This window comes from Haliotis asinina, chromosome 2 (assembly GCF_037392515.1).
Source record: "Haliotis asinina isolate JCU_RB_2024 chromosome 2, JCU_Hal_asi_v2, whole genome shotgun sequence".
NCBI classification, from domain to species: Eukaryota; Metazoa; Mollusca; class Gastropoda; order Lepetellida; family Haliotidae; genus Haliotis; species Haliotis asinina.
In genome coordinates, this window is record NC_090281.1 from 91,291,269 (window position 1) to 91,309,920 (window position 18,652).

The 18,652-nt window shown below is 41.5% G+C and overlaps 3 protein-coding genes across 5 annotated transcripts in view; 1 reads left to right on the forward strand and 2 right to left on the reverse strand.

The window, feature by feature from the left end:
* Positions 1-105: 105 nt before the first annotated feature.
* On the reverse strand, positions 106-3,363 carry LOC137272999 (uncharacterized). The gene is made up of 3 exons (XM_067805436.1): positions 3,284-3,363; positions 2,039-2,231; positions 106-852 (listed from the first exon to the last, which is right to left on the reverse strand). The coding sequence occupies exons 1-3, from the start codon at positions 3,355-3,357 to the stop codon at positions 730-732; spliced, it is 390 nt and encodes a 129-aa protein (XP_067661537.1). The 5' UTR covers positions 3,358-3,363; the 3' UTR covers positions 106-729.
* Positions 3,364-4,143: 780 nt separating this feature from the next.
* LOC137273000 (uncharacterized) lies at positions 4,144-9,093 on the forward strand. The gene is made up of 2 exons (XM_067805438.1): positions 4,144-8,036; positions 8,895-9,093. Exons 1-2 carry the CDS (start codon positions 7,781-7,783, stop codon positions 9,074-9,076), a joined length of 438 nt encoding a protein of 145 aa, XP_067661539.1. The 5' UTR covers positions 4,144-7,780; the 3' UTR covers positions 9,077-9,093.
* An 883-nt stretch (positions 9,094-9,976) lies between these two features.
* LOC137273001 (adhesion G protein-coupled receptor L4-like) overlaps positions 9,977-18,652 on the reverse strand; it is a 32,093-nt gene continuing 23,417 nt past the window's right edge. For all 3 annotated transcript variants that reach the window (XM_067805441.1, XM_067805439.1, XM_067805440.1), the window contains exons 15-27: positions 18,269-18,389; positions 17,533-17,591; positions 16,527-16,650; positions 16,078-16,187; positions 15,847-15,958; positions 15,254-15,404; positions 13,953-14,019; positions 13,148-13,211; positions 12,595-12,695; positions 12,203-12,344; positions 11,734-11,775; positions 11,213-11,356; positions 9,977-10,847 (exon numbers count right to left, since the gene is read on the reverse strand). In XM_067805441.1, coding sequence (XP_067661542.1) covers positions 10,563-10,847; positions 11,213-11,356; positions 11,734-11,775; positions 12,203-12,344; positions 12,595-12,695; positions 13,148-13,211; positions 13,953-14,019; positions 15,254-15,404; positions 15,847-15,958; positions 16,078-16,187; positions 16,527-16,650; positions 17,533-17,591; positions 18,269-18,389 — 1,522 coding nt within the window. In that variant the 3' untranslated portion in view covers positions 9,977-10,562. The remainder of the gene's footprint in view (positions 10,848-11,212; positions 11,357-11,733; positions 11,776-12,202; positions 12,345-12,594; positions 12,696-13,147; positions 13,212-13,952; positions 14,020-15,253; positions 15,405-15,846; positions 15,959-16,077; positions 16,188-16,526; positions 16,651-17,532; positions 17,592-18,268; positions 18,390-18,652) is intronic.

The window sequence follows — 18,652 nt, forward strand, 5'->3', positions numbered from 1 at the left end:
CATTCCTTCTGCACGGAACACATGCAGACAAAGGACGATTAATCCAAGCTAACGGCCAAGTAATACAGACAAGTACTTAGACAGATAAGCCGACACAAGGTGTTACCACTAGGTTACTTTATTTGGTCTCATTTCATCTCAAAGTGTGATTAGTTGTCGTTTAAAATGTCGTGAGTTTGGCCGTGAAAGTTATGAGTTATCGTGGATTTAACAGTTGTCTAATGGAAGCCACACAAAAAGAAAAGAGTGTCTAGTTAAGCGTTTCGCTTTCTGTGTACATCCTCGACAAAGCATGGCATTATATAACTTTTCTGTTCTGACAAACATCCAGTTGTCGTCATGACTTCTTCAGGAAGTCACCTCTTTCATCGTCCACTCTGTAGCCTAGCACCAGATTTCCCTCGTAACTGAACGTGATTTTATTGGATAGCCGTTATTAATGATGATGATGATGATGATGATAATGACGATGAAGTTGGATGATGATAATGAGGGGTGATCCAAATCCCGATTGTGACATGTGTTTCCTTGTGGGACAGGGAGGAAGTCTGAAGTACACATTAGAATGGTGTGGCCAAGATGGTCATACACCCACCTAGACTCGCCGTGTAACAGAGTAACTCAAATCCCGAGTGTTGTATTTAGTGTGTCACCGTGCGAGACTGGGATGAAATACCTTGGGCAACCGAGGATGAAAGGAAAGCTACGGCAAAAGTGTCTGTAACCCATTTAGGGGTAGATAAGGTCCACCCGTTCCACTGTTATCCCTCCTTGGATGGACATGTGACTGACGAGACTGAGAGCCTGGGTGGTGTATGAACACAGTTGCATCTCTTTGTTGTTCGCCAGTACCTGGAACAGCCACGGAAAGTTTGTACTTTACTAGCGTCAAAGGGTATATAATGCATACCTAAACACACCCATGGACTTAAAACTGGTTGTTAGTCTCGCTGACACGGCTGATTGCCCCGACGGCGAAGTCAGTTACTTACGATATCGGTTGTCTGATTCAGGCTGCATTTTGAACGAACTGATGTCATACAGGTTGAATATTGTTCCGCGACCGTTAAGCGAAAATAAACACTACTTTATAGAAAACGACATTCATCGACAGTGTATACCTACAAATAGGCCTGCCTACACTCTGAAAAACCATGCAGGACCGATGATTTGCCGCAGACATACGATATATAGGGAACATATATTTTTTTATTTATAATAACAATGTGAAATAAAAATATGCTCTCTGTATGTGTCTGTCGCTTCTACTGAAATTTCGATCCTACGTTTCAAGATAGGTACAGCCTGTCAGCATGCTATACATAATAACGTTCTTATATCACCAATAAATTAATTTTACACACATGACGCATCAGCCACAGAAAATGTTACATTATGAGGTCATAAGATGACATAAACATGCAGATTCACGAGAAAAGGGTAATTCACTATTCCAGCAGAGACAATGTCGTTGGGAGAGACACCTGAAAGTAATTACAGATCAACACACAGAAAGTATTTCCCTACAGGCCTATCTTGCACGAGTGAAATATCGATAAGATATTTTCATATACATATGTTCTTTTGTCAAGAATAATGCAAAATCAGGTTGCACATGAAGCAAACCAGTAAATCAAACACTGTGATACTTATTTGACTCATGACCAGATGTACATCCATATCTACAATCTGTGGTCCAGATCACTGTTAACAAACATTTCTCACCAACAGCTATATGATTCAGGACCGCATATGTGAATAACTAGATCCCTTGAGTATAGTCATCTGTTCAGAGTTGTGTCCCTTTGGCGTTCCAGGAACTTGATCATGAACAGGATGCCTAGTTTCACCTTGATAACGTCTGTATGGTTGTCACCATCGCTGTTATCAGCCCATTTTCGTGACCCCAACGGGGTTTTGCCCGGTTATTGCTATCAGTGATGGAGACTTACGTTCAGACGATCAGCATTACTTCGTGTGTTTCCGGTTACCTGAAGCTTGCACGCTGTATGGTGTGATATTAACCAGACTCACTCACCTGGATGTTGTTAACACGCACACTGAGTGTGATGTTAAAGCTTTGTTCTGCCGTGAAGGGGAAAGCAGTCAAGGTTTCACCCGGCGCCATACCGTCCACCTCGTGGTACCTGCGGACAGCTCTGGTGGACATGTCCACTTCCATGGCTAACACCTTCCTGTTTGTTGCCAGATCCACTAAAGCCACAGTGAACCTGAAAAGATTTCAAAAGCTTGGTGACAGCTGAGTGTTTCTTACCAGCACTGCGTGATAATATCTCAAGTAGAATCTACGAAATGCTTATGTAGACATGCATTTTCTAAAAAAATCACCTGTTATGGAATGGTAGCCTGCTGACACGAGAATACACACTGAAACATCGCCTTGAAAGAACGTCGCTCAATTGTCGCAAACCTCTCTTCATCAACATATGAAAACAGTGAACAGTCAAACATCTTTCCAACTAAATGTCATAACCTCTCAGACTCATAAATCTGGTGCATTTTGCTTTTGAAAACAAGTAATGACTGTATCATAAAAGATGGTGTATTATTATGTTATGTATTTAAGCACATTAGAAATGTTCCTCTTAAACAGCATGTGCACTGACGATCAATACCATATGCAAATGACTGTATGATCACTGGTAGGGAACTTGGTTGCAGTGAGGGTGAATCCATTGTGATTTTTGCAACAGAAAGTTTGCGAGATGTCCCAGAGTCTTTGTGATTTTAGTATCAGCATGGGAAGGGAAAGGTAATACTTGACCTGTACACCTAGAAAATCAGTATTACAAGAGAGCTGAATAAAAGTTTACTAACATTCCTATTCACTGACCAGTTTGGACGGATCATACCCCGTCAGGTATATTTTGGGATTGCGGTTTATTTGTGACATTGAATGAATTTTCCGTTTCCATCAGTTTCGTAATCATAAAGTTTCTGTGACATTTGACCAGTTCATGGAAACTGATACGTACGTTTCTTTTCGCAGATAAAACAGCACATGTTTTATGATGAAAGAGGATAAACCCTCACTGGAACACGGATATCTTTTACACTTTTCAACGGGATTATTTGTCACTATAAAACGATTGTTTATCAAAGTTTCCGTCGCAAAAAACACAAAGTCTCCACTCTCGCTGTAACCAAGTTCCCTAACAGTGACGATGGGCCTGTAGCCTTTTACTGAATAACCTCTTCTGTCTGTCTGTCTGTCTGTCTGTAGGAGGATGGAATTACGCTCATGAAAGAGTATAAAACTTACAAGTCTGTGACCGTGCAGCGACCGAGTACACTGATCCTGGTTCCCGCCATTAGGTTATAAGGAAGGCCTTCCATGAAACTGCCTATCTGTAAATATACATATCAACACTATATACAGTCAACAACAATACGTGAAGGCCTTCCACGAAGTTTCCTGTCTGTAAATATATCTATATATCAACACTATATACGATCAACAACAGTTATGGGTTTCACACTTTTTATCCCGGACCCGTTAGTTACCCTAACGTCGTAAAGGACCCACAAATTGGGATCTGAGCCATAGGAATTCGGCCACTGGTGTGTCTGGCGCAGAACACAAGAAATTTGCTTTGCACACTGTACCCATGTGAGGAATCGAATCCGGGTCTTCTACGATATGCGCGAACGCTTTAACTATCAGGCTACACCAACTTCACCATCGTGAGCATGGCGGAATTCCTGACTGGTTAGGAGCAATAACGAACGGACGTTTTTTTCACGGGACATTTCTCCACCGAAAAAGGAACACTGTAAGAAGTATCTTGCAAACACTTGCAATAATAATAGTTCATTTATAACACATATTTACACGTATAATGCATGCTGTCGGGATGAGAAAGCTTTTTGGAAAGGGGTGGGTCTTTAGTGTTGTTCAAAAGGTTGAAAGGTCTTCTATTTCTCTCAGATGTTGTGACAAATGATTCCACTGTGAAGCTGCAGCATAAGAGAAAGTTCTTTGACCAAACTTGATTGTTCTGACTTTAGGAATGCACAGAAGATTACGTTTGGAGGAATCTTGTTGGTTTGTGTGGAGAAATGAGGTCGGACAGATAACGAGGAACATTTCCAGAGAGATATCTGAAGGCGAGAATGTAGTTTATGATAAATGTGCTGTGGAATGGGCAACCAGTAGAAGTCTTTCAACACAGGGGCGACGTGAAAGAGTGAGCAATGTTTTTGATGCGCTCTGGATCTTTTGCAGTCAACCAATCTGAGATTTTGTTGCACCAGCAAAGAGGTTGTTGCAATGATCTAGTCTTGTCATCACCAAGGAGAGGACATGGATTACAGCTGGCACCTTTGTGAGTAGCTTTTCGGATGTTTCCAATGTTTTGGGGGGAGTAGGAAGCATGTTTTGCACGAACTGGTAATGTGCTGGTCCAGTAACACCTCCGAATCAACAGTCACGCCAGGATCCTTAACGCTGCTTGATAGTGGAACACTGATTTCGCCATAGTGAAACGACTTGATGTTGGTCTGTTCTTGGCGAGCTGTGGTCGCTACCAGAAGGCACTCCGTCTTGTCCTCGTCGAGCTTCAGTTTGTTGGTGAACATCCATGACTTGACGTGTTGACTTGACTTGCCAAGACTCTGCAGAATGTACGCCAGCTGGATCTAGTTTGAAACTGTTGCCATACTTGAAACTGGTCAGTGAGAATCCCAATAGAGTCACTTATGCATAGTGTGAAAAAGAAACCCGTCCAAGAACATATCCCCGAGGAACACCACATTGTAGATGAACGTTGTCAGAAGAAGAGCAACCGTCAGTGAACACAGTCTGATGATGATTTGTCGAGGAAGATGTGAACCAGTCCAGCACTACTCCATCAATACAGCAGCTATTCATGAGACGAGATAGACACCTTATAGGTGCCTTAATTTTGCGCTATTCATTTGTTTGACTGTGAGCAAGTCACGAAATAAGGAAGGTGCGACGGCCCGAGACGGTCTAGATTTACAGTTAGCCTGACGGTCTGGTGCAAATGTTCCATACATCTTAGTGAATTCTTGGTCTGGTATAGTGCACTCCATTTTGGGCTGGTAGCAAGTTACCAGTCCTGATGTCTGGCTGTTTTGGGGCTTATTCCATACACTGATTAATGTATTTTATGTGTGAACTTTGTACGTGGGCCTTCTACTGACTAAACGGTTCGCTCATTCATGCTCCAGATGCTGAGTTCATCAAGATCCAGATTTCATTTCTTCAGAAGAGGTTTCACTACTGCCGATTTAAATGGAGTGGGCATTATGCTAGTGTTTATCATGTTTTTGAAGACAGGCACAACAATATATATATTTTCTAACAGAAGTAGCGTAGTACCAAACACAAAATGCTGGCTTAAACTTTTTGATGTGCTTCACTATTTCTTCTTCGGTGAACTCTGTAAAGGTGTCAGAAAGCGCCAGTGATTGTTGATCATACGAAGACATACTGTCTGGATCATCTATGGGCTGCTCCTGTTAAACTGAAATATGATCCTTTCACTTGCAATGGCAGATTGAGACTCTTCAGTCTCCAGGCAATGGCAATGTTTCAGTTTACACTGAGTCGCGGAACCACGATATTCTTTCACTTAGCTAAAAATGCAAATGACTCTCTAAAAGCAAAACTGCTTTTGCGCTGTGCATTTGATTCATGTACAGACCAGCATTATAATGATGAAACTACAACAATCTGATTTTTGAAAAAGAATATTGTGATATGTCAGTATTACCTATGCGTTTCTTTTGGGAGACAGTACAGATAAAACTGAAATGTATTTACGGGATAGGTCCACGTAGACTGGTAACACTGCCCCTTCTCGTCTGTATATGACCTCCAGTCCCCACTCTCCGTGCACGTGAACTTTGAACCCTGACCCAGGTAGGTGTAGTTGTCGTCACAGGTGACGCTGGCGATGGTGCCAACCATTGTGCTACTGTAGTACACGTGACCATTCTCAGGGGCAACAGGCTCCAGGCAATGACCTTGTCAACAAAAGTGTTTTTTTTCAAAAACATAGCCCTCTGTAAGTAAAACACATCGCCTTCAATTATCTTTTACATAACGGCTTCTTTGGTGTTTTTTCACCACAAAATTAGGTCAACTATACTATGAGTGGCGTGTAAATGACCCATGCAATACAGTGTGTGATATCATGAGCATTGGCCAACCAGATACTTGTCACTTGAAATTTTATCAAAAATTCTCCAATTAGAACTTCCCACCTTCAACTTCCGCCGACATTTGTTCGACATCTGGGGAACCTGACACCACGGTGTTGAGATTCTTCAGTCTGTTATTCAGGCTCTCGACGTCTGCACTGCACGCGGCCAGATCTTCCCTCAGAACAACCGTCAGACCCACTGTCCTCGGCGAAGCGACACGTGGGGGACTGAGAACCAGTTTATCTTGTAAGGGAACACTAAACATCTTTTGGACATTCTTAGGCACAAAGTCTTCTATTTCCTGAGTCGTTGCCATGGTAACCAAAGCATGGCAAACTGTCAACGCAGTTCCAAACTTCATCAGGGTTTTGAGGTACTTCACGATTTAATCCTATTAGACGCAATTCTCACAATCACAACGACGGCCAGAATCAAAATCCGACCTTTACTCTAAGTTGATCCACGTCAACAGAACAAATGAACACTCTTCTAGGCTCTAGTGTCCACAATGGCACACCGATTGCGTTTAAAGTGAATTACAATAATAAGCTTTGTTGAGCAGAAATAAACATATTCGTGACAAACGATATATAGTCACGCAACATGTTGGCGCCTTACAATAGCTACCTTAAATATTAATTGACCCACAATTATACAGGATACATTGTAAGAACACTGTGGGAATTGTTAGCATAATTCTACGTAAATTGCCCTCACTATCTAATTAGGGAAACACGATTTCACTCCTGTGTTTGTAGCTCAGAACAATGTCTGTCACATCAAAGGTGTGCCACGGCGAATATTCCATTGTCTGTAATGTTTAAACTTCGCACCATTACAGTAAAAGGTGTTTTCAGATCCCTAAAATGTTTTATCGGCTGGTACCCTACACAGGTTTAACCATGGAATTCTCGAAAAGATATTGTCACGTGGTCAACAAGCAACACATGTCAGAATTACACTACTTGTGGTGATTTTCATCCTTTGAATAATCTTTTATATTTCTTCCCTATCGGACACAATGTCGGAACGAGATATTTTTCAAGGTTAAGATATGTCGTCAAATCTACAATGTGTAGAAAGGTGATACAATGGGCAAGTGTGTACGTTGTCGGGTGTCACATCTGTGTTCACGGGTTCATTAACAGTATATGAGCAGCATGATAAAGTGAACCAAGACAAAGATGATAGAATAGAATAGAATAGAATAGAATAGAATAGAATAGAATAGAATAGAATAGAATGTAAAAAATGTCAACAAATCATCTTTTCACTTTGTTTTCCCAGCAAAAGGGTGCCGTGATATCGTCAGTGAATAGTGATTTACGCCACTTCCGGTCCTTTGTGGTTACCGGTGCTTGGTGCCAGCGTATATAGGCAATGGACGCGGCAATACAATTGACCATTGTCGTATGTAATTACGGCAATCATTCTTAATCATGCTCTTTATGATGAATACACCTCTCGAATTACTTCATGTTTCGTGTATAGGAAATCAGAAATTTGATGTAATTGTACTGAAAGTTGTTTCATTGGTCTGAACGGTGTTTTGCTTACTGGTGACACGTTCTTCAGATCCTAGTTTGTAATGAAGCCACTTCTGTGTGTATTGCTGTTTCTTGTGGCTGAGACGGGCGGCAGGTCCAGGTTCGATCCCAACAAGGTAGAAGTGAAGGCACATGCGCCTGTCTATGAGACATGGAACTTCAAGCTGGATGGAGCGTTCGCGTCCGGCTTGCAGCAACTCTCGGCGTGTCGCCGGGATCTCAGGACACTGGAGAAGGAGGTAGCACACCTCCAGTCACGTGGCCAGGCGGAAGCAGGAAAAACTGCTGCGTCTCAAGGTAGGTGTAGCGACATAACAAAGACTTTTTGTATCGAATAGCATATATTCTGGTGTGTGCAAGTGAAACCTATTTTGTGCCGTTCCAGCAATTATTTTGAAATTTTCTATGTCCTGTAAGAGAAAGCCCAACCATCCAACATGGCTGCCTGCCCAAAATATGTTTTGTTTGTCTCCTCTTTAGGTACAAGTAGTACACACAGAAGTTTCGCTTGTGTGTGAAGAGGAGTGAGTGAGTGAGTGAGTGAGTCTGGTTTTACTCCACTTTTAGCATTATTCCAGCGATATCACGGCGGGGGACACCAGAAAATGTGCCTCACACATTGTACCCATGTGGGTAATCGAACCCGGGTCTTCGGCGTGACGAGCGAACGTTTTAACCATTAGGCTACCCCACCGCCCCTATGTGAAAAGGAAAAGTGGTCCTGTGGAAAACTACCCAGATTAAATGAAACTCATGTACCTGTGCTCGCGGGAATCGAGTAGGAATCCTCAGCACAAAGTGATCATGGAGTGAAGTGTAACAAGTAAAACACATTCAGATAGCTGTATTACTTTCCTGATCTTTTTCCAAGTCCAGTTGAGAGTTTTGAAAATGCTAGACACTGCTGTTTTCAAAATAAACATCAAAGAAAAATACGTAAGTAGAAGCAGCCAAGCCCATTCCATAATCACAACAAATGTCTACTTCGCCCATGTACACCGATTCTAACTACTGCTCTACCTTAAACATGCGTTTATGAATTAATATAAGATAGTGATGAAACTGGTGTTAGCATCGCAGAAAAATTGTTCATCTGACTTCCGCTGCTAGCCACCGGGTACGGAATAACATATAATTGACTGCTATCGGTTTCAGAATGTCCGGAACCGCCACCACTGAGTAACGCACTTGTGACTATGGATGGAAACGAGGCTTGGTATTATTGTAAAGACAACTTCCGCTTCCGAGGCACCAGCCAATCAGCTTCTTGCTGCGCCGACGGCGAGTGGAAGTTTTTCTCTAACAATCTGGGAATTTGTTCTCCAACGCTGTTGTAATAAATCATCAAAGCACATTGATATTTTTGTATTGACACACTGATTATCACAACGTTATACATTAACCGTTTCCTTGATCTTTAACACGACGTTAATGTAGATTATATGACCTGATACATGATACATTATCATGAACTGCTGCAGTGTACCGGAACGTAAACTCGTTGTTAGTCTGCAGCTAAGCTATGGTCTGCCCACTACAAGTAGACTGGTTCCCCTGCCCTATTCCGCGCTGCGCCATCGCTACACTACTTTGTGTAGCCAGCTTGCTGAGCGTAGCATAGGCAGAGTACCCACTGCAAGCTGCATATCCTCTTTTCGCTACCTTCAGTGTTTGTGTGTTAATCGTAATTTGAGTCTCAGCACATAAAATATTTTGTACAACGTGTTCTCTTTGTACACTGACATCGTATTTGTAGTTTGGACAATAGTTAATCCGATCACTCTGTACACCGCCACAACGAGTGTACGAAGCTGAAGCAGGTGTAGACGCACAGAACAATCTCGGAAACGTTCTTACTCACTTACCCACCTGTGGATATTTTACTGCCGATTCTCTTGTCTCCTTCTTGGATTCCGTCTTCCACACGAAGCAAATGGGTGAGAGTTTCACTCCGCTTTCCCAATATCCCGGCAGAATTATGGGGGTGGACACGAGACATGGGCTTCCCTTTAAAAAGACTTCTATAAACGACCAAAACGTCGATGGCAAAGATGTATGAATGTGGAAGATGAGTATGTTGAAAATTCATGACAAACTCTTTAAGAGAAATCTTCCTGTGTCAGTCTGACAACTTACTAATTGATAATTTTAAAGAAAAGCTGAAACATAGTAAAATGATGACAAACATATGAACAAAGTTTCATTTTATTTGACAAATCGTTTCAAAATAAGGGTAGTCTAAACATTGGCACTCAATACATGGCACAAATGAAATAATTGCATCAGTTGTAAAAATACATACACTAGCAAAACGTATTCGAAATATTCTGCTGAATCGAGACATTATAACGTCTCATAAAATAGAGAGAAATACTATAAATTAATGTTTACTTCATTAACAAACTAAGTTTACAAACATTATGAATGTGTAGGGTTGGAGGGTTGAATAATGTAGATGTATGCACCTTGAAAATGGCAAGTAAAAAGATGAGTATATATCATTAATGTCTACTGACAACAGGACACTGATGGGAAATTCCCGAAGGCATTTCGACCTTATTGGCCACAGACATTTTGATGACTTCCCTGTAGATATTGTTATTGTTACTTGGCTACATGTAAGGTTGGCATGTGGGTGCTACGACTATCGCGCATGTCTGTTTGAGTGATTCCGGTCCATATTCGTTTCGGTGTAAAGCTTTAACAAATTTGATAAACACGATATGGTTGATAGTATCTTGTCTCCATACAACAAATATCCTACAGCTGACAGACAAAAACGAAACAAAACTAAACCGAATCATTAAGTCTGCGACCCATGTATCAGTGGAACTTGCCCGCTGATCCCGAAGGGCCATCAAACGTTGACTCCATGTTGTCTGCATGGGAGAAACCGGCATTGTAGGTGCCGATCTGCCGGAAGTGACGTGGGAAGGAGTCAAAGTTCATGTCCTGACACATTGACCGTCGCCATATTTTCTCGGTGTCAGAGACATCGTAGTCGTCGAAGTTGCTGTGTTGTCGCTCCAGCTGCAGCTGCTCATCGGGGTACGTACTGCTGTCTCTCCGCCCCTCGACGAATGAAATGTCGGAAAAGTTGTTGCCCATCTGAAACGGAAATGTATCAGCTACAACTCGTATTAATTATACTTTTATCAAGTAGTGCGGGCCACGACCCAATGTACACTTCGGTATTAACACTGTTATTACGCTATAAACTACATCACTTCTATAGTAAAATAAATGTATATTATTCCATGGCATTTGGTAGGCTAACCTGGCATTTTGAAAGGTTTCCATTAACCTAGAAACATCCCCCCGGAACAATGGAACCCCATTAATCCATACATATGAACGCAGAATAGTCTGGATTATCAGAGTAATTAATCAACATGGAGAAGGTGTGGAGAACCCTGGTCCTCTATCGTGTACACATGTGCATGGACTGCAGGTGAAGGAGGGGGTAAAATTACCGATGTTTTCACTGTTGAAGGCTCAGCAACATAGGTGTCATTGTCGGAGGAGCTCTTCTTCCGTCGTAGAGTCGTTATGTCGTTAGATGTCATTGTTGTCAGGCGCTTCCTCTTCTTGTACCGACGGTCATATGCAGAATGTACCTACAAAAAATGGTCAGCTCCCTATCAGATCGGTCTTCGTTTTGCCTTTTCTGAGATCTCAATGCTCTCAATCTTGTGACATATATTTTCAGAGTGGTAGACACAAATATTTACTCATATACCGGTCCTGTTAGTCACCTCTTACAACAAAAATGGGTTGCTGAAAACTATTTCTTGCATCTGGCACTATCTTGTATCCGGACTGCACCTATGGTGAGCAGAAAAATGTTCCTCTGTTCCTAATATTATTTCATACATGCAGAAAATGCTTAATTTTGTTCAGGTTCCATTTAGGTATTGAAATAATCTGATTTGCTTTCATTGCGCTTCATGTTCTATATTCATGTCGTTACAATGTTAAGAAACGGTATACATACGTCAGCGTTGAGCAGACAGTGGAATACAAAGAACACGACCCCCTGAAAAATTGGAAAATAAACAGATATGACAAAATACAAATACAAATAGTTCAGTTCTTCAAGAGTAAGATATCACTGAGCTTTAATAATTCCAAAAATTCGAAAATAAACAGATGTGACATATAAGACAATTACAAATGTTCCAATTCTTTTAGAGTAAGATATCACTGAGCTTTAAAAAGATCAGTATAACACTATTTCAATAGTCTTTAGAGCTAGTTTGTATGTGCTAAAATAGTTGTCTGTTTTATTCAGTTCCAATTTGTAGCAACCATGATGCATTGATAACGGGTTCCAAGTTGTTAGGTTTCAAGTGCTTTCAAAACACTAACGGCCAATGAAGACAACTGTCAAGACTTCTACTTGTCCTCGGCAGAATTTTGTGTAAATTTACAGTACTGGTGTTACCGTGGTATCTTGCAGTTACCTGGAAGCTGTTACAGATAGTGAAGAGGTATGTAAAGATGTAGCCGACCACTTCTGTACCGGGAGCGTCCACTGCCAAGAATGCTAACATCCACGTCAGCCCCAACAACGGCAACAACACGGCTGCGGCCTTCAAGCTCATCCTGTAATTATTATCTTGAGTCATGAAAACGTATTGAGACGACGACGACGACGACGATGATGACGACGATGATGATGAAGGAAATGATAATGTTGTGTGGATAACAAAATGCGTGTGTAATTTCAAGGATGAGAGTTACAGAGTGGTTTATAAGTGACGGTACAGAACGATGGTAGACGGGAGCTCTTATGTGCATACACCAACATGACATAAGTGTATATTATCCCGATAGAAAAAGACTGTAACCTCACCAGATTCCAGACTTCTCCTCCTTGCTGGAGACAACTTTAGCGGACGAGTGAAGCGACTTCAACATCACCCTCAGGACCATACACAGGATTACCGTGTTGATCTACGTAATGGAAACACAACAGCTTGTTCATCTGCTTCCACGTCCAACTCATTCCAGTGATTTCATCAACTTAGACCATGTTGTGTTTGACGTATCATTTCTCTATAATGTTGGGTAATGCCCTAAGTTTGCAGGTTCAAGATGACTAGTGAGTTCCTGGCTGAGAATCCAATATCATCAGCATAACGTCTCCATAAGCGTATAACATTTCTTCACCAGTTTGGTGACTTTGGTGCCACGCTGGTAACTGATATAACAGTGCCATCAATTCAGCAACGCATAAATCTCAGTATTCAACATACCACCTCTAAATACAAAATATCATTTAAGCAATGTGAAAAAACGCAAATTCGGCACAAAATTATACCAGGAATGTGTCATGTGCCATTGCTGGTGAAAACAGAAACTAAAACTTCCTTAATTCTCGGTGAGGTGAAGCAGGATACACTCACCACGATGACAAGGCCTACGGTCGGCACAAAACACACCAGAAGCATCTCGTTGTTCAGCCAGCAGCTGCAGCATAAAATAGCAACATTGATATCATTGTGGAGGGTGGTGGTGTAGCCTAGTGGTTAAAGCTCTCGCTCGTCACGCCGAAGACCCCTGTTCAGTTCCTTACATGGGTGAAATAAGCGAATCCAATGTATGGTGTCTGCTCCTAAAAGAAGCGTAAAACCCATCTCTCACTCACTTACTACCTCAGTCACTCACTCACTCGCTCACTTAGTATCACCATGTACCGCGCGAACGAGAGCTAACGAGTGACGCTGTTTTGATGACATTTTTAGCATTATTCAGCAACGTTTGGTTGAAGAACATTAACAATCTGATAAATAGAACTCAAATGAGCCATTGCCAGGACTTGTGTGGAGGTCGGTCATTCACCATAGTGTACAGGCCACTCAACTAAATATGAAGGCCACAGTACTACAGCTGAATGCCACGGTCTTTACACAGTGTGACTGTTGTTATTACACCAAGTGATGTATAAGTGTGTAATTATGATCACAATCTGGGCGAAAACCTGAGACAGTACCATGACTAACGATCCAAATCATCACGTCTCAAGATCTTTATATCACCTGTACCACACCAACTGTTGTAAACCAATATATAAGTAAGATGTATTCAGTGTGATTAAGGCGATCCTGTTGTTGCATGCAAGTTACATCTACATATAGACAATTTACCTATTTCTATTTCCTATTTCTACCTACTTGATTTATACTAACTACCATGGTAGGCCGTGCTTACATTCCGTTGGTTCCATAGCTGTGAAAGAACACTCCCACTGAGATCCCCACAATCACCAGCGGCACCCCTAGGGACATCAAGTGTATAGTACATTCAATATGTATAGTAGATTTTCAATATAAATTTTTGCACAGAGCCATTTACACTAAGTGAGAGATACTAAGAATGAAATTGACAGATAGTGACCTATGTAGATCACGTGACAGCTAGCGAGGATAATTACCATGTAAATCTTGATTGTTCAATCGTCAAAATGTTCTGGGCAGAAATTAACAATTTCATAACTCAGTTTCTTGGTAAAACGTACGAAGCGTCTTACCACGATATTGCATGTTGTTGCAGTGGAAACCATTTACTCAACCACATGATTCTTTTGGAAAAGCGCCATATTTTCTTTATGAATCTAATACAAACCCAGCTTCACAATCTACAGAACATTATTAATGGACGTTTATGAGACTGAGAAATTTATCGATAAGAAAAACGTCAACATAAAACACTTTTACAGAAAATGGAATGTTATTGCTGCAATCATGTAACTAGAAATGAGCCTCTAGCATTCTCTGTATCATCTATGTATCAGCTGTACTGCTTAATCCAGATATTACCAGTACGAAATATTTTGTAATGTCTGCCTTTTTACTATGCAGTTTATAACATTTTACTCTACCCATATATCCTGTTGAACTGTAACCAAGTAAAGTGAATAAAAAGACTTAAAATAAAGTGTATAGTACATTCAATCTTTGAAGATATACACAGGGACTAATTTCGGAATATCACAGATTACACACTATGATAATGCTGGCTCACGCTATCACGCTGTACCAGGAATATGGAATAAGACAACACACAGCTATCCACAACACCATATTACAGCATTACGCCAAGCAAGAACCAGTAGCTCCAGAATTCGGTTTGTATGTTTCACATTAATCACTATAATCGAGAATAATGTAATTTTAGTGTCACTTGATCAACCTTATACCACTGAAGCCATTGGTAAAGCATTAACACTTCAAATAGTGGTCTGGTTGAGGAGTCAAATCTGACGCAATGATGTTCCAGGCAATTTCTGTTTTAACATGTCATGTGATATATCTTGCCTTTGTATGTGTTTCTGACGGGCGCTTGCAATGGGCAGTATAAGTCCACATTTTCGGGACCACCTGGTATCTTAGTTATTTCATAAACACACGCTTCTGATTTCTAAAGGGTTTGCTGTTTGTGTTTAGAGTTAGCCCCAACAGAGGGCACTGAACGTGAACGTTGGCAACGTCGTCGTCATGTACGGAACCTACCCCATCCAATAGCGACATATTTCCTGATATGACTGTCTCGTTTGAAGACTTTGACCAGCGCCACGTAGAGATTGATGCCTTCCACCAACATCCAGCAGAACATGGCGGTCAGAAAATAGTGCAGCAAGATGGCCACCGTCTTACACGCCCACTGTAACAGCGAAAACTGTCACTGTCACATAGTAGGTAGACAAGTCGGGATTAAAACTGCCAGCGTATTTCGTGTATTTATTCACCAGACATGGCTACATAGATTACATGTAATTGATTACATTTGTAAAAAGGAAGGCACATAGTAACTTTGAAATGACTTACAGAATATATTTCTGGTTTTGAGACACCACTTGTAGTACCAAATAAACTTTTTCCGTTTGATGCCACAGAGCAATCGACCACCGCCTGCCGTCCCATTTAAGGTAGACAAAATCCTTGTCGAAACTGCTCCACGCCAAGCTTACGCATTCTACTGCTGTATGGGAGAATGCGCCAGGAACCCGTCGGCCAAGAGAGTAAAGTTCCTATTTGACAATATATATGACTATCTATAAGTACCAATACTGAGATTACTGATTGAGATATAGGTCTGCACTTACAGTAGGCGTGGCGCTGTTCTGTGTGCGACTGAACCCGATCAGGAACACCGTTTGGACACAGATGATACACGCTGCTAACTGTTCATGGATGCGCACCCGGTCACTGCGCAGCCTGAAATAGTATATCAATGAAACGATATGAACATTTGAAGTAGAAATACGCCACGTTCTTTAGCGTTTATAAATATCTGACTGTATGGTGATTTGATATAACAGCAGTGGTAACGTTACCGGAAGTACTCGAAGACGATGATAGTGGCGAGACAGCCGAGGATGGAGAGGATGCCGCCGATATAGGAGATGTAGGATAACACCTGGCTGTTTCTGTCGTCCAAGTTCTCCTGCAACAGGTAAGTAAGCTGTACAGAGAAGATCGTTATACCGTACGCAACCATCCCTTGGGATGTCTTTTTTGTGTCCAGTTCAGTATCATTTGACCTCTATTTTGTCCATGGAATCTCTATTTGCAATAGTCGGGACTGATTATCTTCTGGGGTTGAGGTTTTATAGACAAAAAATACTACCATAACCACAGTTTATCTCACTAAGTGAAAAGCAGAAACACATACATCTGCCCGAATGCTGTCGAATTTTGTCACGATAATGCTTTCGTTCTAAATTTTCACACTACATCTGCACAAACTCAACCGTTTGACACGAGATATCTCAGCGCTACCTACGGAGGTTCCATACACGTCCATCAGAATGGCGAAATTTGTCAGGTGGGAGCACACACAGGTCACGTGACTTCCGTTAATGGTCTTCAGTTGGCACCCATCTCGAGACCATCGGTTTTTGTCAGACCTGTAACGGTTTCAGCTCACAATTAGAATACAGCTTTCTTTAAATAACATCTAATGTTGCATAATAACTTGAGTCATGATCAAGACTGAGATTTGACGACACATGGATCCCGACACACCGATCCACGTCAGCAACCCATGCTGCTCATATGATGTAGTCAAATGGATCGGACTGTCGGACTTATGAACCTGGCTGATGGCGTGACAGCTTTCTCCCTAAAAACAAGAAGCAAACAACGAAAAGCAACAACAAAACCAAACAATACAGCAAACAAACATACAGAACAAAACTCAACAGAAAGCAACGTCCAAACAATCGCATAACAAAAACAGGTGTAGCAAGATCAACATTCTAATGGGTAATACTTTGTCCGAATTGTACAATTTCCGCCATGGCAGATGTTAATGGCAGATAATACAGTAATCATTAAAGCTTGAAGTTGCCGTGAGACCCTTACGAAAAAAATAGATACATCGTTTGGCTTGACACACTGGGTGTTCTGAACAAACCTCCGTCCTTGCAAACTTTAAATTTGGAAGCACTAAACATATTCTGGGATGACCTATTCTATCCTTCACATACAGTGCATGAACTGAATGGTCCCTGTATCGTCTTTAAAGATGCATATCCGACAGGCAAACTAACATCCCGACACATCCAAATATATGATGAAGCACAGCAAAGTTGACGTCATGCAGACAGGGCTGACGTCTCTGTAGCAAATTTACTATGTGAATATGTAAACTATCCCCCACACTACACAGGTATATAAACATATAGAAACTATACGTACATACGACTAAATTCTCGCCATCTATCGGGACCACTGGTCCGATCAAGTGGGAAGGACCCATATTTACTAGTCTATATGGATATACTCACACAGCTGACATGTTCATGTACACACAGTACTCAGTCAGGTTACCCCCCAGTGTGGCGTTCTGGATCAAAGAAAATCACATTCAATGTCAAGGACGTTTGATTGGACGGTTGTAGAGTCTTTTTATGCGTTGGATAGAACAACGAATGTATGGTAATGAATTTGTTTTTGGTACTAATCAGAATGGAAATATAATACATTGGCAAATCGAGAATCTATTTGTTCTTTATTTGCTCATAAGAAGACGCAACCCCAAAAATTCCGGCAATTGGTAGAACGGGATCGGTTGGGCAGGTTCCATGACTTGGATGACACAGGTCATCGTGTCCTTGTTGCCTAGATCGATGCTCATGCTGTTCATCACTGGATTGTCTGGTCCAGACTCTATTATTTACAGAGTCACATAGTATGAATATTGCTAAACGTGGTGTTAATCAACCAACCAACCAACAAAACCAAAAGGAGACAGGAGGATACTCATTTGCGACTGAGGCTCCTGGTTTCCAGAACAGTCTTATTACTGTCATAATGTGACATGAGTTGTCGGGTTACTTGATCAAATCAGATCCCTGTAAGTGGGGGCGAGGTTTGACATGTCCTCTAACGCGCACAGTCCTCTGTGCAGAAGTTGCTGCACCTCTGTCTTCCCCTCCTTCCACAATTGTGATAAAAATGGCGTATTTGTTTAGTTCCTCCATTTCTAAAACAAGAAACTGAAAGCTCTTAAAAGATCCTGACCTTGAGACTGAATGTGATGACGACGGGTTGATCTAGTGACCTGAAGGAGCTTTCTGGCACGCGGAGGACCCGGCCGGATATGACGTCAGAGTTGACCACGCCCACTGTACCCGGCTCCGAGCTGACGTTATAACAGAAACAACACGTGGTTAAACACAGTTTGAATTTTGCTGAAACAATATGGTTGTGTACCGATTGAGATAGATTAAGGCTTTCACGGTATATTCATAGATACTGCCATCTATCTCAAGCCAAAATATAGTCTGGTAGAGAGTAGTAAATATCATCTACAGGAAAAAATATTACCTTATGAGATACAATACGCACGCACGCACGCACGCACGCACGCACGCACGCACGCACGCACGAGTGAGACTGTGAAAA

Excerpts from the sequence above, each read along its gene's own strand:
- LOC137272999 (XM_067805436.1), bottom strand. The coding sequence starts at position 3,357 with ATGGAAGGCCTTCCTTATAACCTAATGGCGGGAACCAGGATCAGTGTA. Across the intron at positions 2,232-3,283 it reads CGCTGCACGGTCACAGACTT|GTTCACTGTGGCTTTAGTGG; the intron begins GTAAGTTTTATA and ends AAATCTTTTCAG. Across the intron at positions 853-2,038 it reads TGCGTGTTAACAACATCCAG|GTACTGGCGAACAACAAAGA; the intron begins GTGAGTGAGTCT and ends TGGCTGTTCCAG.
- LOC137273000 (XM_067805438.1), top strand. The coding sequence starts at position 7,781 with ATGAAGCCACTTCTGTGTGTATTGCTGTTTCTTGTGGCTGAGACGGGC. Across the intron at positions 8,037-8,894 it reads AAAAACTGCTGCGTCTCAAG|AATGTCCGGAACCGCCACCA; the intron begins GTAGGTGTAGCG and ends TATCGGTTTCAG.